Source organism: Phoenix dactylifera, unplaced genomic scaffold (genome assembly GCF_009389715.1).
Source record: "Phoenix dactylifera cultivar Barhee BC4 unplaced genomic scaffold, palm_55x_up_171113_PBpolish2nd_filt_p 000051F, whole genome shotgun sequence".
Lineage (NCBI taxonomy): Eukaryota > Viridiplantae > Streptophyta > Magnoliopsida > Arecales > Arecaceae > Phoenix > Phoenix dactylifera.
In genome coordinates, this window is record NW_024067670.1 from 1,021,670 (window position 1) to 1,046,694 (window position 25,025).

Sequence of the window (25,025 nt, forward strand, 5' to 3'; positions counted from 1 at the left end):
GTACATTTTTTTCTCCTCATATCACAAAGTTCCCTTTCTCAACTTGGGGTTCAAGAAACACAAATTGGTTGATTTTTCTGGATTATTTCTAGTTTCTAATGTCCAAACCAGACCTAGACTTGATCCATAACCTCTGGGCTTTGATGAAACTGTCTGCCATGCGATTAGATAAAACGTAAAAGAGTACTAGAACTTGCTTTTGATTCTTATCCATGCGGCTTCAAGAAACATGGACTGGTTTTTTTCTTTCGGATTTCTTTTAACTGGTATTTGTTCATCAGTGAAGAGGTCAATTAATTTCCAGAAAGTGAGCATTTTAGTTTCACTGATAAGCAAGAAAGAGGGCATAGATTTATCTTAGCTGGGTCGAAATGCCTATACTCTGATACTGTAATTTCATAGATTTTGAGGAACAAGGTAACCTGAAGGCCATAAATTATCTTCAGATTAACATTATCGATGGTGTTAAATTTCAGGAATTCTTTATTTGGTTAATGTTTGGTTGAAAAGTTCAATTTTATTGCGCATTTGATGAGGAACTGAGATTGATGTTTGGAATTTTGATTGGCATCCTGCAGACTTATCTGGGAATTCAGATTTTTCGGTTCTACTTCAAATGCACCAGATGCTCGGCTGAAATTGCATTCAAAACAGATCCTCAGAATTCGGACTATGTTGTTGAATCGGGAGCATCCCGAAATTTTGAGCCTTGGCGGGAAGAGGACGAAGTGAGTGATTTACATAATGCTCCGTAGCATGTTATATTGCTGGGTTTGACTAGTACATGTTCTGGGGTATTCTTGATATTTGATATTTTCGCAATAGAATTGTGGTTTCAATTCCAATATCTTATGTTGTGCTTTCATCAGGCAGTAGAAAAAGAGAAGAAGAAAAGAGCTGCTGAAGAGATGGGGGATGCGATGAAGTCACTGGAAAACAGAGCAGTGGATTCAAAGAGAGATATGGACATACTTGCAGCACTAGAAGAAATGAGGTCTATGAAGGTATAAATTGGACTCTTCCCCCAAATTTCCTTAAGACTTTTAAAGTTACTGGTGACATGAATACAACCAGGGGTTCAGGATAGTTTGTGATTCTGTACTATTATCATGCTGACAGATTCTTTTTTGCTGTTCTCCAGTCAAGACATGCAACTGTGAGTGTCGATATGATGCTAGAGACTCTAAAGCGTTCAGCCTACGACAAGGTAAGATTTTGGTTACTTTTCTTTCTCACTTCCCCCTTGTGAACTTTTCATTCCTAAAGAATGATTGAGTATGCGGTCATTTCTGTGAAGCATTAACATCAGTACCATGAGCATGGCCCCTATTGCCTTTATTCTCTATACGATGTTTTCTCTTTCTTCTAGAATACGCTTGAGGAGGGATGGTTATGTTGTTAAAATGATTAAGTTTCAATACAATTCATACGTGTCGGTATGGAGTAGTACAAGATCTGTACCGACCCGAACTTGACTTTCATACCGGTTTCCACCCGGTATAGGACGTGCCGTACTGTACTGGGTGGTATAGTAGACCATGCTCTGTCTAAATATCATCAAGATCATATCTGAAGGAAGGTTTTTACACTGACCTATCTCGACAACTTGTAGTACAATGCTTTTAGGTATCTGGTACTTGACTAGTGACCTTGGTGTAGCATTAGTTTGGGCTGATCTTAATTAGTTTTAGATTTTAAGGGAAGAAAGACATAAAAGTAACAAATTAGGGAGTTTGGATTTTGATAAGATTGTTATATGTGAATGGCATGCGTATTTGAAAATTTCTTAAGAATGGAAAAAAATAAAGTGGAGATACAGAAAGTGTATAACTCATTATACATTACTAATAAAGTGTGATAATAGTAAAACCTTTATTAGGTATGTTAGAAGAGTGAGAAGGGTTTCCCCCAAAAAAAGTGTAGATCAAGTGGGAAAGGGAAATAGTTTTCTTCAATCATTTTCCATATTGAGGGTTTAAATATATTCAGCGATTTCTCCCTCCTCAGGTAAATAACTATATGTATTTGATGACTATACATAATTATTATTTTGCATGAGTTAATGATTTTCATATTCCTAACTTCTAAAGTTTCTTTTTTTTTTAGGTTCCTGATACTTCAACAGCTCGCAGAGATGATGATGGGGCTGAATGCGGTCCCTGATATTTTTTAGACTGTTATTTAATGAGTTTTATATGTATCTTTCTTATATTTTTCAAAATACATTGTAATTCTAAACTTATGTAAATTTAATCTTATATGACAATATGAATGTTTCGAATGATCTGTATGTTTGTCTTGATGTAAATGTAATGCAGGTTCATATTGCTATAATATGTTTTTTAATATGCTTTTGTTTCTTTTTTTTAAAAAAAAAATCTACTCCCGACACTTTAAAGCGTCGTTAAAAACCCTCTTTGGCACGGGCTGGCACGCCATCGCCGACGCTTAAAAAGCGTCGGTAAAAACAACTTTAGGCGACGCTATATAAGCGTCGTTATAGCATTGTTTTACCGACGCTTTAAAGCGTCGGCGAAAACCGAGGCTTTCTTTGCACTTTCCTGGCGTTTTAAAGCGTCGGCGAATCTCAATTTGCCTACGCTTTCATTGGCGTCGGGAAAACCCTGTTTTTGCCGACGCTTTCTTTTGGCATCGGCAAAAACATTTGCCACTCCGGTATCGCCAACGCTTTTGCGACGCTTCTGTTTGCGTTGCGGGAACTTTAGCCGACGCTTATAAGCGTCGGTAAAGATTATAAAAAGTGCCGGGAAAGATGAGATTTCTTGTAGTGCACGAGTTCAACCATATAGAAAATGGTATATAATTCTGCAATTACCTCTTATGGATAATTATTCTATGAAGTGAGAGAATATACGTTTCACAATTCATGTTGATAAAGAAGGGCCCAACAAAAAAAGGACATCTTAATTTCAAAATTGTCCAACAGCAACTTCTATTAACTAATAGAAAAAATTATAAAGATGCCCCTCAACTTTAGGCTAGTCTCACTTACATGTTCTCGATTTTTAAAAGTGCAAACTTGGCTCTTCAAGTTTTCAAAATATTTCAAATCATTCCAGCTACTCATCTTCATTAATAAAATTATGTTCTGTGATCATCACATGGCAATATAAAATTATAGAATTTTTTACATGGATATCCTTCTAAATATCAGATTTTGTGTGAATACCCTTCCAAAATTTATATTCGCATGCATATCTTTGTAAAACTTTGTTATTGTACAAATATTCCTAATAAAACGGTTGTTCTAAAGATGTTACAAAATTTATATTTATATTAATTAAAAATAAAATTTAAATTTAAAATGATGTTATTATTCTGCAATTTAAAATTTATATTTATAGAAAATGGTATATAATTCTGCAATTACCTCTTATGGATAATTATTCTATGAAGTGAGAGAATATACGTTTCACAATTCATGTTGATAAAGAAGGGCCCAACAAAAAAAGGACATCTTAATTTCAAAATTGTCCAACAGCAACTTCTATTAACTAATAGAAAAAATTATAAAGATGCCCCTCAACTTTAGGCTAGTCTCACTTACATGTTCTCGATTTTAAAAAGTGCAAACTTGGCTCTTCAAGTTTTCAAAATATTTCAAATCATTCCAGCTACTCATCTTCATTAATAAAATTATGTTCTGTGATCATCACATGGCAATATAAAATTATAGAATTTTTTACATGGATATCCTTCTAAATATCAGATTTTGTGTGAATACCCTTCCAAAATTTATATTCGCATGCATATCTTTGTAAAACTTTGTTATTGTACAAATATTCCTAATAAAACGGTTGTTCTAAAGATGTTACAAAATTTATATTTATATTAATTAAAAATAAAACGGTTGTGTGAGCCCTACCATGCCTTCGTATCCAACTACTGAATCTCCTACATGGTAGCTTGAAAGTTATGTAAGTGGTCGCTCTAGCATATTTCCAAAATGAATCTCTAAAATTCATACCTTTGAAGTCTACACTTTGAAAATTTACATGCAAGTACTACACACAAAATCTGTTATTGACACTACGAACAACAGTCTAAAATATCTCAATTAAACTTATAACACAAGTGTTGAACAAGTGAACTAGTTAGTACAAGTTAGCAGATGTTAGTACTGAAAACTAGATGTATTGAATAACCAATACTTATTTTCTATCTATCAGATACAAAGTTCCATCCATAGTTCTCTAGGGGCCCAATATCTCCTAATAGGTATGTAAGAAACTAGCTTCAACTATCCTTCAACTATGCCTCGACCATGGCCCATGCAATGAGGAACATATTGTTATTATCATCCTTCCCCATTGCAGCTAGTAGTTGCCCCCTAAATAATCTCTTAGGTAACATCCATTGAGTCCAATGATGAGTTTGCATCATCTTATAAACTTATACTTGCATGCAGAAAGACAACAATACAACCTCCTAAATCTTGGCTGGCTAGCCTCATCTAGCCTTTTAACATCCAACAACATTGTGCTTCTGGGATTAGTCCTCTTGATGATCTCGCAGTATTCCCATAGGTAGGCATATTGCTCCTTTTGTCACCCTTGAATGATCTCCAGTGTTCTTATCTTGACTTTGCAGCATCAAGTCCTAGAAATAGAAATCTTGACACCCCTCCTCACTTGCCCCTGAAGCCTTTAATACTCCACTTTGCATCAAATCTGATCTCCTTGAGTTACTTCTCCATAAGAAACCAAGATGTTATATTATGATTTTCAAATTACCTTCGCACCTGTGCACTAGTTGGAAGATCTTGATTTGGTAGACGTCCACCCTTTGAACCTGTGAAACGTATATCTTGCGCCTATAACTTTTCTTGCATACAGCTATGACCTTGCTTTTCTCATTTTTCTTATATTTCACAAAATCAAATCCTTCCTGAATCAAATAAAGCCTCAGCGCCTTCCTAAATATAGTTGTGGAGCAAAACTTTATCCCAACCGCAAGCTTGACCGTCTTCTTAGTATTTCATTGTAATACTATTGTATTACAAAGATCTTCTCCTTCTTCCCTTGTTTTAACAGCCAAGATTCCAATTTATAATGAGAGGTACCACTGGATACCATACCTCATTTACATTTTGGATGGAGATCTTGGATTAGCAAGAGATACTTAAAGAGTTATGCTGCTGCTACTGAGTAATTATTTCATAGGATACAATTAAGAGTTATTGCTTAGAACGTTTATTACCCTAATGGACCATTACTGAAAGTTCATTTCCTATCAGTAATCCAGTTTTGATAAAGATCTTTCACAACCGGATTGGAATTCCTATTTAATAATAGTCAAACAAGGCCTGTATAAAGACTAATTTGTTGAGACGTACACACCCCTCTCCGCACTAGATCCTTGTTGGAATCTTCACCCAGCCATCCTCAAGCTTGGGTTTGGATATTTTGGCATCAGTTTGCGAAGGAGGTTCACGCCTTCACCTCTATTTTGACGGTCCCTCGATCATGCTCCATTGAACAAACTTGCCGCACGGCATCTGAGGTTGGAACTCCAGCAAGCATAATTCCCAGCACACCCACCCACTGTTGGCACATTAAATAAACAGATGGCAAGTTGGGCTAGAATCATTCAGAGATGCAATCATTGCAGCCTACTTGTTGAACTGTTCAAACTCAGCCACTAATCAAATGTCTTTGTTTCCGGCAGCGCACAAAGAAGGGGAGATTTTCTATTATGGAACTTTAAGGCACCTAAGGGATGGCAGAGGAGCTCAATTTAGGAGACGTCTGCACCGAGACATATCTATATGTCAAGTTCCTATGGGACATGGAGGACTCTTTATTTGCAGTGAATCAATAATGGTTAAGAGTCCTAGGCTTCAGAGAAGCATTAACAAAAAATTGCTATTGGAGATAAAGAAAATGCATGTTCTGTTTGATCCAGTGATCCCTGCATGATGGTTGAAACAACTGAATTGGCAACTTCACTGCTGCCGTGTTCATACATTCCTGGACAGGCAAAATTTGCAAATTCCACATCTCAAGGCTTCACCTGCTCCCTGGGTGCGAGCATTTTTTGATAGCTGATTTTGAATAGACTTTGACTAATGACAACCTTATCAAGCCAAGGTGGTCAGGAGATATCCACTTGTGTAATCTCCCAAGTTGGTGTATAGATAACCATCAGTTGTTCATCAAATGCTTGTATCAGGCCCATTTGGGAGCATCAGTCTTTTTGGTTTCAATGCCAGTTGGCATCTCTTCCAACAGCATAGTGTAAATGGAGGCAGGGCCATCTGCTGCCCTGAAATAGGATTTGCTGTTAGTTACCTTCAGGAGTCCTGGGCTTTGCTGTTAGCCGCCTTCAGTACTTTTAATCCTCTTGGATTGATGCAGCCTCCAACTGATGCTGCCACAGATAAGGATACTCTCCACCTTGCCTGCAGTAGGCCATGCCACCCACCAGCCCTCAGCATCGAGCTCCCTTCAATTTCCTACCAAAAGTAAGGAACTCTGGTCCTTGCTAGGCTTGTGGGGGGTTTCCATCTTTATAGTAAACCCGGGCCCTCTCAGTTTGTTGATTCATGTGAGACGAGTCTCTATCTATCTATCTATCTATCTATCTCGCTCTCACACACACACATGCACCACGCATGCGCACAGAGTGTAGGATCATCCCTATTAAATATAAGAAAAATGCTTGTTATTCACCAGATAAGCACCGAAGACAGCTACACTTGAAACCAAAACCTTCAGCAAGAATTTTCTGCCGAGCCTCACAACCCATGCTAACATCAATATAGCAGATCCGCAGTTCCTCACCTAAACCAGTTAAAATATTAATTAATTATCAAGACAATTAGCTTCCATTCATAGTAGAAAAGAAAAGGATAGTATAATGCAAATAGTTCATAAGGTAACTGGAACAAAGATTGTGCCTTAACAGACCTGCTTCGATGTCATGGAGAGCCTTCAATTTTGCATTTGCATTCTCTATCCATAATATATGTGTATTTGGATCTGGAAAAAAAAATAACAATTGTTTAGCTTATCTATTTCTTTTCCACAACAAAGTGTTGGATACAGATGCCAAAGTTACTATGACGGAATTCAAAATGCATACAAGAGCACCTACAAGAGCACCTTATGCTCATTTTGAGTTTATAAAATACTTATCCACCAAGCAGCACAAGATCTGTAATAGATATTTTGTAAGCCTAATGCAATGTTTGTTTGGAATAATAAAGGCTAGAATGGAATTGATATTCCAACTTCGGTCTGATTCCAACATTTGGCATACATATTTAGCAAGTGATCTATTTTCATTGGAATTCCAATTCAGCCTGTGAAGGAAATCCTGATTCCACTAATAGTTGGGCGGAGTTATGATTCCACTATTAGTCAGATGGAATCGAATTGTGAATCCACTATTACTCAAGTTGTGGTTCCACTATTAGTTGGATGGAATCATGATTCCAATTCCATTGGGAATGGAAGAAAAAAAAAGAAAAAAGGAAAGATAGTCAAGATATGCATCTTGTACCATGCGTACCCTTCTCTCTTTCACATCTCTCCTCTCCTCCATTCACCGCCGCCTCTCTCTCACACAGTACTTGATGGCAACAATCCCTCATGCCATCTCTCTACCTTGCGGCACCCACCGCCTCTTCTTCTCCTCCTCCCCTTCATCACCTCCTGGCCCACTGCCGACGCCTCTTCTTCTCCACCAGGCTGCTGCCCTCTCCATTACTCCACTACCCCTTCTTCACCTCCTCCTCCTCACACTTGTCCAGCAACCATACACACCCACCTCCTTGCACTCTTCCACCTCCCACTTATCTCCTTGTCCTCCTCTACCTCCCTTCTCCTCCACCTACAGGCTGGTGCCCCTCCACTCCTCTTGCTCCTCCTCTCTTCTTGTCATCCTCCTCCATAAGCCCAAATCAGCTGTCCATTCTTGTCTTCCATATCATTTTTGAAGGTAACCTCCTATATCTTTAATATGTATTCTTGTTGTTCATATGCTTTTTGGAACACATTACTGAGGTGTATGGATGTTAGTTTCTGGTTCTTCACTTGCCAGATTGTTGTTCATGTGGTTTTGGGATCCATCTGGTCGTATGTAGACATCGGCTCTGTTTTGGTTTGTATGGAGTTTTGGCTTGTATGGGGTAGTGTCTAGATGTAGCATGGGTTACAAAGGTTTCATATTGCATGTCCAATGCTAGTTTGCTATGTTAACATATAATATAGCCTCCTTACCTATAATTAAAATATGGAAGCATTGACTAAAGCAATTGCTCTTTGGGTTAGCTTCCATTGTCATAAGGCACAAATCCCCACCAAACAAGTCCAAGGATCATTAAAGCATAACCAATTGTTGCTTCAATAATCAAGCCTTTGTTCAGTGAGGATCCTGAAACATAAGGTTTCATCGGTAATCTGTAAGAAATGAAATCATTCAGACTCTGGAATTTTCATGCCTGATACTAAACTTATGTTATTGTAGCCACATTCATATACAATATGATAACATACGTGACAGGATCAATAATGTCATGCATGAATATGATTTAATTTTTCCGTGTGTGATAATTACATCCATGGCTTCCTATTTTTAATTATATAAAACTTCTTTTTTAGGGCTCGTCTGAATTTAGCCAATAGTCAAATGATTAGAAGAAAGTACTTCTGATGTTGGTGTTATGGTTGGACATATTGTACATAGTAAATTGATTTTCTTTTCCCAGCTAATTATGTTATTCGATCACATCACAGAAAATATATAATGAACGCCGCATATGTAGATATATCTTGTCAGAGGACTGAAACTGTTAATCAGTATTAAACTTGTGCCATGTTACCTGCAGTGAACAACTTAGGATGGATAAACGTGCATTCAATAAATTATGCTGTATGCTTAGTACCATAGGGCAATTAAAGGAATCAAGAAACATGAACATAGATGAACCAGTGGCCATGTTCTTGCACATCCTTTGCCATTATGTCGAGAATAGTGTTATGAAGTTTCAATTTATTAGATCAGGAGAGACATTTAGTAGATACTTCAATAATGTCTTGAATGCTGTAATACTCCTGCAAGAATAATTGCTCAAGTTACCTGAGCCTGTTCCTGCAGACTCAATGGATGAGAGGTGTAAATGGTTTAAGGTACATCACCATCTTCATATTGAATAACAACATGTATTGCGTTAACAATGATAAGAAGTTTAACTATATTTCTCTTATATAAGAATTGTCTAGGAGCACTTGATGGGACAAGCATCAAGGTGAGGATGCTGAAAAAGCACAAGTTTAGGTACCAAATAAAGAAAAATAAAATTGCTACCAATGTATTAGGCGTTTGCTCACACGATTTGCAGTTTGTATTTCACTTGGTTGGGAGGGTTCAGCTACCGATGATCAAGTGCTTTGAGATGCTATAAGTAGTAGTGGTTTAAAGTTCCCCATGGTAAGTCATTCATTACAATTTACAAGCAATGCATGTAATCTTTATTAATGATATTTATCTTATACTTTTATATAAATTATTTTTATTCAAATTAACTGACATTGAACTTGTAAGGTTACTATTACTTTGTCGATGCTGGACACATGAATCGAAAGGGATTTCTTGCCCCATGTAGAGGTCAACAATTTCATTTAAATTTCAAATGCCAAACACCCATAAAGAATTCTTCAACATGAAACATTCAGCAGCTAACATGATAGAGAGATGTTTTGGTTTAGTAAAACTTCGGTGGACAACTTTGAGAAACCCTTTCTATCCAATTAAGACACAAGTTCGAATAATTATGGCATGCTGTCTTGTACACAATTTTATAAGGGACATGCACAAGGACTCACTAGAGGAAGAAGCAGACGTGCAGAGCCAAATGATTAAAGAAGTAGATGGCAACGCGATTACAAATGTTGAGCCGTCAGATCAATGGACTGCATGGAGGGAAAATTTAGCTATTTACACCTTTAAGGATTGAAGAAGAAGCAGATACCTGGATTAAGTTGTATAATTTTGAATTAAAATAGTCATTTTATTTTGGATTTTTTTGGAATGTTAATATATGGACTTGAGTTAGGCAATGCTATTTTTACAATTATTTGTATGAACTACAAATAAAGTTTGCTAATTGTTACTTTTTTAACTCTTTTATCATATTTTCTCATTTTATTGGCTATTTATTGTGTAGCTATTTTTGGCCAATATTAAATTTGATGGTATTCATGTGTAACAAGTGCTGGATGAGCCTTTTGTTGTTGGTAAATGGTAAATTTGTTTTTTCTTTCTTATTATGCAATTTTTTTGCTCTTGTCTAGTAGGAATGTCTTCACCAATGAAAGAAAACCAAAGAGGAACGCCAACTCAAGGTGACCAAAGAGGGACATCAACACAAGAAAATCAAAGAGGGACCTCAACATAAGAAAACCAAAGAGGGGGGTGCAAAAATAAAAGAAAGTGGGAAGCTTGAGAAGATCAATCACTAGTTGAATCACTTCTAGAGTTATTCAATGGTAGGACTTATATGGCTGATAATGGTTTCACTAGTAGTCCTAAAAGAGCAATTGAGTAGAAATTATCTGGATCTGAAATCAAAGGGGAACCACATATTGAATATGGAATGGAAACTTTGAAAAATGATTTATATACATATTTTCTCATTTTATTGGCTATTTATTGGGTAGTTATTTTTGGCCAATATTAAATTTGATGGTATTCATGTGTAACAAGTGCTGGATGAGCCTTTTGTTGTTGGTAAATGATAAATTTGTTTTTTCTTTCTTATTATGCAATTTTTTTGCTCATGTCTGGTAGGAATGTCTTCACCAATGAAAGAAAACCAAAGAGGAACGCCAACTCAAGCTAACCAAAGAGGGACATCAACACAAGAAAATCAAAGAGGGACCTCAACATAAGAAAACCAAAGGGGGGGCTGCAAAAATAAAAGAAAGTGGGAAGATTGAGAAGATCAATCACTGGTTGAATCACTTCTAGAGTTATTCAACGGTAGGACTTATATGGCTGATAATGGTTTCACTAGTAGTCCTAAAAGAGCAATTGAGTAGAAATTATCTGGATCTGAAATCAAAGGGGAACCACATATTGAATATGGAATGGAAACTTTGAAAAATGATTCATATTGCTATATATTAAATCATTATGCATATTTTATATATTATATACCATATTACACAAATATTATTATGTAAGATATATATTTATATTATATATTATATTGTGTTATTATATTATATATTATATAATAATATATTATATTATATAGTATGTAATATAATAAATAATAATAATACTCAACTAAGCCTTAATTTCAAACTAGTTGGGTCGGCCACATGAATCCCTTTCTTCTATTATGCTTTATTTATGACCACACATTCTGAAAGATGTAGCGGTACCAAGTCCTTCCTTGCTGCTTCTAATATTACTAATTTCTTGCTACTTATAATAGTATGGATTATATGTACATATAATAATAATAATGATGATGATGATGATGATAATAATAATAATCAAGGTTCACAATTTTCTATACCTAGTCTAACATCCCTGAGCAATTTAAACCGTGTTTTCCAAGTTAAATCTTTGAAGTTAAATATAACGCAGTGATCACAAATTATGGGTGTATCGGTGAACTGAAAAGTTATACACTCATTTGATTTCCTACAAATTATGCATGGAAAAGACTAACAAAATGAATACTTAAAATACAATAACTGGTAAGTGTTTAACCTTATGTGAATTATGTTCCAACATAAACTTACCACTCAAAAACAAATAGCAAGCTAAAATCACAACTCTTTCAATGCATTAGATTTTAACAATTTCATCACTTTTGAGAAAATGAGAACATTGCAGGCTAATCTAATATAGAGCTTTATATATTTTTGATATACTATTTGGTGAGGCAGTTTGAGCAGGACTTGTCTAGACTTTTCAAGGTTAGTTGGTCTTAAGTGATTTAGAGGCTTTTCAAAGTTTAGCTCGTAAAAGTTTAACCAAACACAAACTAGGCTGACGTATTTTCTTGTGAAAAAGATAAAATTAAAATGTTTGGTAAATTACATCCTCTAGTTAGTTGGCTGATATCTTTAGTGGGGTACTTGAAGAACCACTTATTATAGTTCATATCACAAGATTTTGTTCCCATAACAGTCATTTAAATTAGAGACAATTAAAAGAAAACGACCAACTATCTAATTGTGTTAACAAATCAATGATGTATTAGTTCAGTTTTAGATTAACCAAAAGCATTTTTCTGCTAAGAATACTTTATCTTTTCATGACCATATCATGCTTTTCTTACAGGCCTTTCATAAGAAGGCAAGAATTCAAAATATACAATAACAACCAAAATCGCTCTTTAATTTTTTCCTTCTTAACTATCTATAAATCTTTGAAACAAATACTAGATGGCTTTTCAATTAAATCATTAATGTGAAAGATTTAAAAACATTTAAAACTTATCGACTAACTATCTAATTGTGTTAACAAATCAATTATGTATTTTACGTTCTAGTTTTAGATTAATCAAAATTCAAAAGCATATTTTCAGCTAAACAATACTTTATCTTTTCATGAACATATCATGTTTTTCTTACAGGCCGTTCATAAGAAGGCAAGAATATAAAATTTACAATAACAACCAAAACAGCTCTGTATTTTTTCCTTATTTCCTATCTATAAATCTTTGAAACATACATCAGAAGGATTTACAATTGAATCATTAATGTGAAAGATTTAAAAACGCTTGAACTTAAGTTTCAACATAGCCTACCTTAATCCAATGATCTACAATAAAGATGTCATCAATTCTCATCTTATGAATATTTACCTAAATATTTCTTGCAAATAAACAGGAAGGAGATTCAAGGTAAAAGCTTTGTTAATGTTACATGTGAAGAACAGTAAAAATGAGTGTACCACAATCATGATTGTAGAAAGACGGAAGCATATAAATAGCATTCCCGACAGCAGCATCAGCTTCAACTGAGGCAGCTGCTGATGTAAGCAGATCCTCATATGATCCTCCAACCAATTCAATGCGGAATGAATTTATACGAATTCTTGCAAGCACATTGATATACCATTGTTTGGTAAGAACTAGTCCAGTCAAAGAAAACTTATTCTTAATAGAATGGTGAATAGAATGATGAAAGTAGCCGCAAGTTAAGAAAGCAGGCACTAAAGAAAGTACAATAAATTTATAAGTTGAAGCAAAGGATACATGACATCTGTTTATCCTCAAACTTTGCCTTCATAAATGTGTACTTCAGTAATTCAAATTCCTCTTCCACCTTAACATTTGAAAAAAAAAAGTGTACAGGTAGATCAAATGAAACTAAAGAGATGAGGAACTGGATTCAACATAAAGGTCTGTTCATGTTCAAAGTTAAAGACCATAATTCCATAACATGTTCCTATTATGTAGAGGGATTAGGACTCCAAATACCTCTTTAAGTGTCTCGGGAAGTAAACAGGCTGGTTGAAGGATGTCAAGACTGTCTGCAGGTACTGCTCCTGATAAAATCATACAGGCAAGCCGCTTTACCATGAGAGGGTATTTCAATCCTTGAACCCTTCAGAAGAAAGGAAGTGAGATAGTATCTTTTACTCCAATGTGGTCAAAGGTGGTTATGATAATCTCTGGTAAATAACAGGCTACAACAGTTTTTGACAACATGTTGAGATCAAGCTAGGTTAGTCTCGTGCCCCTTGAAATTTGAGCTTTATCTTGACTTGTGATTTGGAAACACAAACCGGTTCAGTTCATGCTCAGTTTATTATATCTTATCTCACCTCGAGCTCTGCTTGGCTCGTTTATGAGAAACATGCTTGAGGACAGTTGTGGTCGTTAAACCAAGGCTAAAAAGCTGACAGCCCTAGGTTATTACACTTATAGAAAACAAAAGGAAAATATGGTTCTACAAGGAATAGCTAGCATAATAGTAGGCCAAGTTGAGAAAGCTAGCCATTCCTTGCTTACAGAAAGGATAATAATGCCGCTATTGCATCATTGCATGACTGTTACAGTGCATGTTCAGTTTCATAACTAGCCATTGATATGGTTATATATAAACCATGTATTTTGCATGCAAACAGTGAGATTGTGACCATTTATAAAATTGCATAAAAACAAGGATTCTTAGTAAGGTGAGGGATTGCTATAGTGTAATGGTATACAATGCATACTCTCTCTGACAAGATTTTATAGATGCAATACAAAAATTTTATCACACTGGACCATCTCATAAGCCTTCCAGGTGGTTGTTATTATCACCATTAGTGTACATAACAAATATTTTTTAAGAGAACAAGATAATGGGGGGCAGATCAATGTTATAAGACCAAATATTAGATGGCAAAAACAAGCTTGACTTTGGGGAGACAAGGTTACATGGAATTAACAAATTATTGAAATAGCTACTATGCAAAAAAGCACAAATCATGAAAGAGTTTTCATGAAAGTAGAATGCAAAATGGCTGATTAAGTTGCTAAAAGAGAGAATACATATCTAGATTCTTATATTCAAAAAGGACATCATTGCTTGATACAAAACAAGATCAAAAAGAAACTTGCATATCTAATATCATGCTTTTCATTTGGCAAACTGAGCACTTTTAACATGATGATGGATTCTTAAGGCATGTATATTTCTTCTTTACCGAGAGGCCAAAACTCAAGTTCAATCCAAAGTGGGCACTCTTTGTTGTTTTGTTTCCTTGTAACTAAGCCCAAATCCAGATTCAAGTTCCTAATTCAACCAAAATGGCCGAACTTGACTTCAGAAGGGAAGGCTCTGAAGTCATGTTCCAAGAGGGTAAAAGCATTTAACGCTTAACTCCCTCCAAGCAAATGAGTGCACTTCCTATGCATCAATTGTTACAAGACAAATACCAGAATTGACCAGAACTTGAGTTTTTTCCTGTGAAACAGAAAAGCTTATCAGTTCTCAAACTCAAGTTCTGAGATCCCAAATTCAGACACTTCTGAATTCTGATACTTGTGAGCAAACTAACATGCCCAAGATCGATGTTTCCTTCAGGTTGTACGCTCACATAGTTCAGTTTATAAGGTTCCCAGCACTGAAAGTTTTAAACAATCAGCAACACACAGAAACTCACGTTGATTCTCACTTGATGGATTGCCTGGCTCATGTTATTTGGAAGTGTCAATAATTGGCGCAGATAACACAATAGTTTTCAACTGTTTGAAGGAGCAAAATAAAGATTAATGAATGTAAATTGTATGTATAATTTTAGCTAAGTTTCACTCATCTTTTTTCCTTTAATAATACATAATATGTAACAAAAGTTCTTCAACAAACATGAAACATCAACTGTCTAGCAGTAGATTCATGAGCACATACAGTTCACTAGTTTAGTCAACATCTTTGTTTTTGTCTGGTATAGTGCAGAAGAATCCTCGGAAATGTTAAAAAGCTGGATTCAGGTTGAGAATATCAAATATTTCAAAAGGCTCAACCTGGCAACCCAACCAAAAGCTCATAAGCTGATCTTTGACATTCCTGGTCCCCTGGCCACTTTTTTGGAGGTTGAAGTGTCAGATACCTTAACAAAATAAATATAAAATTGATTCGATGATGAGCCTCTAGAAAATTTGTGGAAATTGGAAGGTATTGGACAAGAAGCACCAAGAAACCCAGGAAAACCAGACATACCAATGTCAACCTCAGATGTAGAAACATCAAGATAATGCCCCAGCAACAATATAATTTATAATGTTCCAAATACTTGCATACCTACAGTGATCATCATACAATGACCAATCTGTTCTCTTCTCCACCTCGAAGAAAGCCTAGCACAATATTTAGAGAAAATAATTGAACAAACTGAATCAACATCATTTGCCTGAAGTAGAGAAGCAGAAAGTGATTCCGTAAAAATATGTAATCTTACAACTGAAATGTTTTGCTAACAGGAAACTAGTTAAATTACATGCACCAATTATGTTACAACTAGAGCAATATTGTGTTTTAGAATTTATAGGAAAACCAGATAAAGTGAGTGCACCGGGCAATTAGTATCATGATAATACATACTTAGAAAAAAAGCACTGATAACACTCCTGTCTATTGCTCAGACACCCTGCAGTCAATTTCCAAGGACCCAACCCACTCCAGCCAATAAAGAAGGTAGTATTAGTCAAGTTGGTGTCATATTTAAGTTACTTCTAATGAATCATCACACACTAAATATGATATACTTCACAGTTATATTACTTCTGATCAATACCTGAATTCTTTTAGAAAAAGCTATCAGATAGTGGACTTCCCATAAAAAAGGACCCCTTTTATTTTTCATTTTGCAGATTCAGTCCACTTTTTTCTGGTAAGAATGATGATTTTGAAAATGAACAAACTCCTGCCCTCGACCCAGCGGATACACTTGTAGGTATGTTGAAGCAGAGGTAATTGCACAGTGAAGGCACATACTTCAAGAATAAATGCATAATTTTTCATACAAATGCACATAATTTAATACTGAATGCATGCACATTTTCTAAGAATGCAACGCACATTCATGGACTGAAGTGTGTCCATGGGATTAGGGGCAAAAGCATTCAAAAAATATTGGTCCAATTCTTCCAAAAAGAAATAAATAAATGAACAAATAAAAGAAATAAAGATGGCCCGAATATGCAGAAACAAAAATAAGACAAGTCATTTCTGCAAAATTCCCTACCAGATATGCTTGATGGATTTTCTTTTGTTGTGAGCAAACCAAGGAAATAAAGGATTTATCTGTCTTTAGAGCTCTCACAATTCCTTCCAACAGCCTGATGAATACAGCCTGATGAAAAGGTTGCACCCTAGTCATCTTAATGGGAGGTTTTAGAATAAGTTTCCTCCCAACCATCCGTAGTTAAATAATACAAGCAAATCCAGAACACTGCCAATCCGTAATTTGCAGAATCTCTGAATCTATTGGACTTTTCAAGAAATCTTGTATTATAATAAACTTCCATTTAAAATTCACATTATAGAGATGCCAAATTTATGTCCAACTTTGATAGTGAGGTTTGATTATAGAAATGTGCAGCCTCAATCTATATAACTATAAGATTTTAAGTCCATGACTCAATCTATATAACTATAATGCGATAATTTTTTCAGCTCTGCCTTTTTTTGTGGCTATTTAAGGGTATACTCGCTTTTATCTAGGGTCGACTCATGCTAAACTAGAGTCGTGTCGTGTACTTTATGGATTGATTCGTCAATGTGATGAATTTTTTGACTTTCTGTCTGTCCTTTGGAACTGTTCTGGAGTTGACACGTGATTTGCTGGAGTCGGCTCCTGAAGGCGTATCAGTCAGCAATAGTGTGCCGGAGTCGACTCGTTGCAAGCTTAGGGTCAACTCTTGAGGTAGCTCAGGATGGAATCTTCTATGCTTGTATGTGAGCTTCCAAAAAATATTTTTATGGCATTTTTTGAGTTCAGCTTCTTGATGTGAAGCTTCAGATAGATGATCTTCAATTAAAAGTAACTGAAGGCTTTTTTTTCTTTCTGGAATTAATCAAGTAAACTAAAAGTAATGGATTAGTTAACTTTTGATTCAACTATTGTGCATCATCAAAATCAATCTTTTAGGGTCAACAGTCAAGTTCAAGCATGTAAAAGTATCATAGTTAGCTTTCATAGTTTTACTTCATAATTCAACATTTGGTCTTTGTGACCTTGATTTGCATTTCTTAGTCTTTGTTCTCATGCTTTTTTTTTGTCTCTAGCATGCAACCCTCTGCATGTACATTAAATCATCATAAATTGTCACTCCAATATTTCTGGATGGTGCTTCTATTCAGCCATGGATAAATGTCTGATGCAGACATTGAGAAAAACCAACTCAATCTAACTCTTGGAGCATATTGTCAGCTTAATTGCAGAGCTTGTGTTGTCTATAAAAGAAAAAACTGGTCATGATGCTTTTGACTCCTTTGCTTACCCCATTATATATTCTATAATGGTATTCTATGTCAAAGGATGCACAACACATGACATTTTAAATACTCCGATTACTAGCTTGGCCTTGATACATCTTCTTGGCTCCTTTATGCAATTCCAAATGTCTAGCAACTAGTAGGATCTACGAATTTAGATCTGCAAACTCATGAATAGTTGCCCTTCATGGTAGAGTTGATTGTTTCTATGACCATCAACATCTCTACCTATTCCTTATACACCTGAAACAAAAGTTTGAGCCATTTGAATAGCTTCTCCAATAAGATACAATGGCCACCATTAAGGCTATCATCACCAAGAAAATAGTTGAAAACAATTGTTACAATAACCAAACGTATGTATCTTTTCACCTTGAGCAATTAGACCTTCATGGTTGCTCTTGTTTGATCTCTCTATGCTTCAAGGAATTCCTCCTCTAGCAATCGCAAACACCTGGGCGACCTCGAGGAAGACTAGTAAATATTGTTTGTGAAACAAGCTCCAACATCAACTTAAAAGAACTTGCACTAGATTCAAGTAAAGAGAATGAGCAGATAACCTAAAGATTAATCACATTGAGCTCACAAATCGTCGCTTGCCAAAGATCTGATTCTATATCAGCATCACTTTTCAAAGAAAACAACAGTTAAGAACACTCAGCAAGAATGTACTAAAATAGTTTTTTTGGGAGAAGCTCCATTTTTTGGAGCTTCTTCTGAAAAGCACTTTGAGGCCTCGTCGGAAAGCTGTTTTGAATTATAATTTTTTTATTTTTAGACCAACATACCTATGATAAAATATAATAATTACAAAAAATGATAATATTAATATATAATGATAATAATTATAATATTTTATATTTTTATTATTGTATTATACTATAAATATAATATTATATTATATTATATCATAATACATCGATATATTATGTTATATAATATCAAATTATGTTATATTATTATCCTATAGTATACAATATTATATTATTATATTATAATAATATTATATTACATTACAGTAATATTATACTATATTATATATTTATGTATTAATACATATTATATTTTATTATGCTCCGTTGTATAATACTATGCAATATTCTTTATGGTCATTTTGTCATTCCAAAAGTACTTTTTCAGTTTGTTTACCAAATATATATGAAAGCCTCACAATACTTTAAAAAATGTAGTTACCAAATAGTAAATAGTTTTTTATAAAAACTCTACTTCAAAGAGCTCTACTTTGAAAAGTTCTACTTCCAAAAGCTTCACTGCCAATAGCTTTGCCAAACGAGGCCTAAATCCTATCAGTAGTACTCAATAAGCATTGTGCGTTCACATGGCCTGTGATGTACTTGTCATCTATAAGCAAAAGAATCACTCAAACAAATTATAATGGTAATTACACACAATAAAACCTTCAAAACTGCAAGGAAAAGCATCATAGGAGATGTCAAACCACGAAATGGTCAAATCAAGGGAAAGAGAAGAGAATGTAGGAATTGACCTTGGAATTCTCTCTGCAATCCTCACTGCAGAAATAGCAGGATCTAGAACTTTCCTGCCCCAACTTCCTTAGACAATAATAACACACCTACAGAGACCAAAAAACATATGCATCGATATAGTGTTAGAGTTTGATCACATGAAAAGAAAGGGAGAAGAGGAGGGATTGAGAGACGCGAAGAGAATACTTTGCGGAGGAGAGAGGAAGAGGGGTGGGTAACCAAGGGCTTGGCGGAGTGGATCAGTTCGCCGGCTCCAATTTTCCGCGTCGCAAACACGCCCCTTCCAGCCGACTCGGTGAGGGAGACTCGGATCGGCGGAGGACCGGATCTCGCGGCCGCGTTGGTGACATCGACCGCCACGGTGGAGGAGGTGGCGGTGGGGGGAAGAGAGGCTGCGACGGGAGGGATTGGGCTCCTACGCCGCAGGCGGCTTAGCTCCAACGACGTCCAGCGGCGGAAGGCGACGGCGCGGCCGAGGAACATGATGCTCGCAGGGCGGGACAAGAGCAGAGACGAAGGAGAGGAATGGAACACAAGACAACCCCTATCTTCTGTAATTTTTTCTTGTTTTATTTGTACAAATCCGCAACCTTGGTTTGCATGATGGACCCCTATCTTCTGGAGAAAAAAGTTGACACCACTTGCCTACCAAAGTTATTCACACCAATATTTAATTTCCAAACAGAATCTTACCATAGGAGCTGCATTATCGCAACAAGTAATATATTTAATTAAATTTGTAAATGAGTTGAATTGATCTTTGACCTGATCTGATTTATTTAAATCTGATCTATTTAAATTTGTTCCGATTTTTTTTGGAAGGTCCGTAGGGCCAAGTCAGATTTTAAAATTGGTTCTATTCTATTTACGACTCGTGTTTAGATTTACTAAATTCAGATTCAAACCGGTTCGAACGATCCATATATAAAATATTATTATAAATAATAAATAAATTGGCTTTCAAGAATCCGCTCCTCATCAGTTCCAACGTAATGTAATAAATGCCAGTGTTTATGGTTATGGTCGTCGTTTGTTCCACGTAATGTAACAAATGCCTTGACAGCAGCTGTAGGATGAGCATTCATGGACCATGGTTATGGGGAGAGAGATACCATAGCACGGCATGTCAGTGTTTTATTTTATTTATTTAACTATTGAATGCTAGGAGATCTTTTCCGCTACGGCTAACCCTTCTCCCCTCTTCTCTATTTCTAACCCTTCTTCCAACTCTCACCCAGTAAGAAGAAAAGCTGAGAGCGAGAGAAAAATAGAGTTGAAAATGGGGTTTTTGTCCTCCTCTCCTCTTGCCCTCGTCCTGCTCTTGCTCTCCTCTCTGCTTTTCCCCTGTCGCCTCCCCCTCATCATCGCTGCCAACATCCCCCTAGGCTCAACTCTCACCCCCTCCAACTTCTCCTAGACCTCTGAGAACCGGACCTTCTCTCTCGGCTTCGTCTCCGACCCGAGAACCCCTTCCTCTTCCTCGCGGCCATCAACTACATTTCTTCCATCAGTGTCTAGACCACCGTCGATGCCAATAGTGCCCCTACTGCGGTCCACTCCGCTGCCTCACTCTAGCTCCGCTCCGGCGATGACCTCCGCTTAACCAACGGCTCCGGCTTCGTCGTCTGGCAATCCAACATCTCCAGCAAGGGCATCACAGCCGCTTCCCTCAGCGAGACCGGCAACCTCGTCCTCAAGAACGGTGGCGGCTCCACTGTCTGCAAAGCTTCAACAACCCCACAAACACCATCGCTAGACTCAAAATTTTGCTGTTAAATAAATAACTGCTGCTAAGTATTCAACTAGAGGAGTGGGAGAGAGAAGCGATAGAATAGACGTCGGTCTCCTCTCCGGCCACCTACTTCACCAGCTCCCAAATTTTTTGGCCACTACAAGTATTCAAGGAGATCACCAAACTCGATGTGGAATACTTTGACCACTACAAGTATTCAAGAGAATCACCAAACTCGATATGGAATACTTTAGCCACTACGAGTATTCAGGAGGATCATGAGTCTTCATGTGGACTACTTTAGCCACTATGAATATTTAGAAGGATCACCAAACTTGATGTGGATCACTTTAGCAACTACAATTATTTAGGAGAATCACTAGACTCAATGTGGAATACTTTAGGAACTATGAGCAGGGCTGGACAGGGTTCAAGAGCGAGATTCACTACATTAGGAAGCCGAGTCATAGGTAAAACTTCCAAAGGCTATAACTTGGTTAAACGATGCCCAATGATTTCTTTTTTTTGAAACTCGATAGCTTTTCAAGAGCTACAACTAAAATGTTGAATTGTAAAAAAAATTCTACCATTTAGGCCCCAAAATGGGCTGGTCAAACTGAATTTTTTTTCCGAGTATGACTTCAACCAAGCATAAATTTCTATCCGAGAAAAATCAGACAGAGCGATAGAGGCAGAAATGAGGTAGAAGTTGAGATCTATCTCCTTAAAAAATTTAATTTTTTAAAAATATTTTTATTAGTCATATTTGTTTTAGGATATCTAGTCCTCTTCGAACTAGAAGAGGAGTCCAACCCAAATTATGAAAAGGAGGATTTTTCTACTATTATAAATAGAGGCTATATATTTCAGTTTAGGAGGTGTGGGAATCAATGAAAGAAAATGGACTTCAATCCTACTTTTGTAATTATCCTTTCTTCTTCTAGTTATCTTTCGAGATATTCGAGTTGAGTGGGTTGAAGAAAATCTTTCTTCTCCCTAATCGGATCAAAAAAAATTCGTATTAATAGTAAGAAAGATAGCGAACTTCTATCTAAACAATATAAGTGATAGTAAAATTAATTGTGATGGTTTTTGATATTATCAGAATCCAATGCTCCAAGATTTATCAATTATATCGAGAAATGTCTTCGTAACCATATGTGTTCGCTATAAATGTTGAAAGCAGTAAAATACATAAAAAAGTTATGCATGTGTTGCCATTGAAATGGAATGCTTGGTGAAGAATATGAATAAGCTATTAGCATGAAAATAACACTCCCAAGCCAATACAGGGCATAAAGAACATGAGGGGGTTGACAAAAAAAGGATTAATTCAATAATAGAGAACAATATTCAACGGTGTCTTGATACCAATAGAAAAATAAAGTTGGTCTTAATGGCTGATGATGTTTATAGTAATGTTTGTACTCTAAGATTAGTCATGCTTACCCAAAGTGCTCATTAAACAATGAAAATAATTGACATGTATTTACATTAATTTATTGTGCAATTGTTGTCTTATCTACTTTATAGCTTTCTCAAAATTGCACGCATCTGCCATTAATTAAGTTACATAATCTAGTCATTTTTATTATGAGTTAATAAAGTTATACAAATTATATTGCATTAATATGAATTTGAAATTCTTGGTTTTCTCAATTGAACTTTAACATATAGCTATTGATAGTACAAATCTCTATTTTGCTTGATATAACATATTTGCCATACATAAACAAAGTTTAAAAAACCTATTCACAAATGAAATTTGTTCTGTAACATATGTTTGCACCATCAGCCTATTAACTTTTAGTATATTTATGAAACACGATAACAGAGCACTCTGCGTGCATGGCACGTGCATTCTCCAAATAAAATAATATAAAATGAACTCAAAAGATGCGCAGTAGCATGGTGGAAAAGTAGAGGGGAGAACTTTACGAGTTAGGCTTGCTCAGTAGGCCTAAATTAAGTATTCAAATCCAATGAGAATTGGGCCAGATGGCTTGCACGAAATTTGCCCATGTTTTCTCAACCTCTGGTTCATATGAGAGGACTTAGACATTGAATAGGATGTAAAGAAGTATTCTCTGATGCGCCTAAGAACCTTGCCAACCTGGTTGTCGCATAAGCCAACATGCTCAACGACCACCGTGACAAAGTCGCCACGCACATGGAGACTTCTTTTCTCCTCAAGATTCCTCGGCATCATTAAACACAAAAATATAAATAAAGCACAGAATGTCAGACTTCACATTGTGCAAGTGAGATACTTAAGGGTCTAATCAAAATTAGTGGCCGGTAATTTAGAGAAAAACGATCCCAACTACCACATGCATAACACAACACAAATTTTACATGAACGCTTTCAATGCTTTGATGACTGTTACCTCAGAGCCATGCAAATTTTGCCGTCGAGTTATGGAAAATTTTGAGGCGGCATAGAAGAGCAGGAGCCAGAGTTCAGATGGGAAGCCTAACATCGGTGCATTTAAACACGCGTCACCTCGCCTCCCACCATTTATGAGGGATGACATCCAGAATCTGCTGACGGGAGGACTTCTTTTATGACTGCGTGGGGAAAAGTTGCTCCCATAATTTGAGGTACCAGGACGTGCCAACCCATCTCCGTTTTGTGATTAGTGAAAGACGGAAGACAGCAGAAACGCGGAGGACGACCATGTGACTTCCAGCTACAGTCTGCCACTGAGATCCCCAGACCCATGACCACCCTCCTTCGGTGCTTCCACCGTGGTCCACACCGGAACGCAAGGTTCCGACTACAATTACAAACGCCAAATTGTCCCTGTTGGGCGTGAAGATTTGGAGAGCGGGCCCCTCCCCCACTCAACCATGTCCGAGAGCGAGTGAGAAAGTTCCCTTTGTGGTGCTTTAGTAGCTTCCATGCTAATTATTGGTGAGTATTCGAGCACTGATTCAGTTATGACTCTCTATAGCTTTCCAAGGAGCGTTATTTGAGCACCTGTTTTCTTCGTTTTTGCTACCTTAATTATATTTATTGCGTTCAGTACCTGGCCTGTAATCCTCTTCGAAGTAATATTTGAGACATTTCCCGTGGCTCGGCCAAATTGCTTCTATTGCTCCTAGGTCATAACAATTAGTATCCCAGCACAAGCTTCAAGAGCAAGAAAATTAAAGATAAACATGACATTGGTGGAAGACAACTGTGCTGTTGCTCTTAAAAGCAAGGAGCAAAAACTAGCGAGCATGACAATTGAAGAGTTCGCCAAGAAGGATCAGCTGGCTATGGCACTTGACGAGTTTGTGTTATTTAAATTAAACTTTTTGTAAGGCTACCTCAAAAGGGCCATAGGAGAAATTATTAAAAAATAAAAATAAAATTTTTCTCCCAAGATATCGATTCATCTTGAGGATGAAAGAAATGGCCTCTTTGTAGGAGCATAAGAACAAGTTCAATGCTCTTATTAGTCAATTGGCGGCGGTGGAGGCCACAATTTATGATGATCAATAGGTCATTATTTTGCTTTGTTCGATGACAAATTCGTGGGGATGATTTGATCATGAATCTCAACAGCGCGTGGCTACTACCAACATAAATTATATTGTGCAGGTATTGCTTACGGAGGAGACTTGTAGGAAAATTGGTGAAAGCTCTTTTAGTGTGATGCAGGAGCAGGATGTTGGGGTATGTGGAGACCATTGGTGATGAAGAGAATTGAAGGAGAATCAATTCTGCATAATTCTGTCTGGCGGACTGTCGGAGTCGACTCGAGCTACAGTCGAGTCGACTCGGGAACAGTCGAGTCGACTCGGGAACAGTCGAGTCGACCCGGG

At 36.5% G+C, this 25,025-nt stretch overlaps 2 protein-coding genes across 4 annotated transcripts; one reads left to right on the forward strand and one right to left on the reverse strand.

Annotated features, from left to right (window-relative positions):
• The first annotated feature begins 453 nt into the window (after positions 1-453).
• On the forward strand, positions 454-2,284 carry LOC103698355 (splicing factor YJU2-like). Of its 2 annotated transcripts, none has more exons than XM_039116082.1 (3): positions 454-728; positions 870-1,004; positions 2,107-2,284. In XM_039116082.1, the coding sequence occupies exons 1-3, from the start codon at positions 549-551 to the stop codon at positions 2,161-2,163; spliced, it is 372 nt and encodes a 123-aa protein (XP_038972010.1). In that variant the 5' UTR covers positions 454-548; the 3' UTR covers positions 2,164-2,284. The 2 variants fall into 2 exon arrangements, with proteins under 2 accessions (XP_038972010.1, XP_038972009.1); XM_039116081.1 differs by lacking the exon at positions 2,107-2,284 and adding an exon at positions 1,142-1,264 and having other exon boundaries at positions 457-728.
• A 2,855-nt stretch (positions 2,285-5,139) lies between these two features.
• Positions 5,140-20,149, reverse strand: LOC103696393 (histone-lysine N-methyltransferase ATXR4). Of its 2 annotated transcripts, XR_005507006.1 has the most exons (9): positions 19,667-20,149; positions 19,480-19,566; positions 15,777-15,832; positions 13,466-13,592; positions 13,241-13,310; positions 12,937-13,116; positions 6,930-7,001; positions 6,312-6,803; positions 5,140-5,931 (listed from the first exon to the last, which is right to left on the reverse strand). XR_005507006.1 is itself a non-coding variant. In XM_039116083.1 (8 exons), the coding sequence occupies exons 1-8, from the start codon at positions 19,961-19,963 to the stop codon at positions 6,685-6,687; spliced, it is 1,008 nt and encodes a 335-aa protein (XP_038972011.1). In that variant the 5' UTR covers positions 19,964-20,149; the 3' UTR covers positions 5,140-6,684. The 2 variants fall into 2 exon arrangements, 1 of the variants encoding a protein (XP_038972011.1); XM_039116083.1 differs by having other exon boundaries at positions 5,140-6,803.
• Positions 20,150-25,025: the final 4,876 nt, after the last annotated feature.

Bases quoted from the DNA above. Each gene is read 5' to 3' on its own strand.
- LOC103696393 (XM_039116083.1), bottom strand. From the start codon at position 19,963: ATGTTCCTCGGCCGCGCCGTCGCCTTCCGCCGCTGGACGTCGTTGGAG. The intron at 7,002-12,936 runs GTACACTCATTT...TTTTTTTTCCAG, and splicing joins TTTCTACAATCATGATTGTG to ATCCAAATACACATATATTA. The intron at 6,804-6,929 runs GTCTGTTAAGGC...TAACTGGTTTAG, and splicing joins TCTCCATGACATCGAAGCAG to GTGAGGAACTGCGGATCTGC.
- LOC103698355 (XM_039116081.1), top strand. From the start codon at position 549: ATGTTTGGAATTTTGATTGGCATCCTGCAGACTTATCTGGGAATTCAG. The intron at 729-869 runs GTGAGTGATTTA...TGCTTTCATCAG, and splicing joins CTTGGCGGGAAGAGGACGAA to GCAGTAGAAAAAGAGAAGAA. The intron at 1,005-1,141 runs GTATAAATTGGA...GCTGTTCTCCAG, and splicing joins AAGAAATGAGGTCTATGAAG to TCAAGACATGCAACTGTGAG.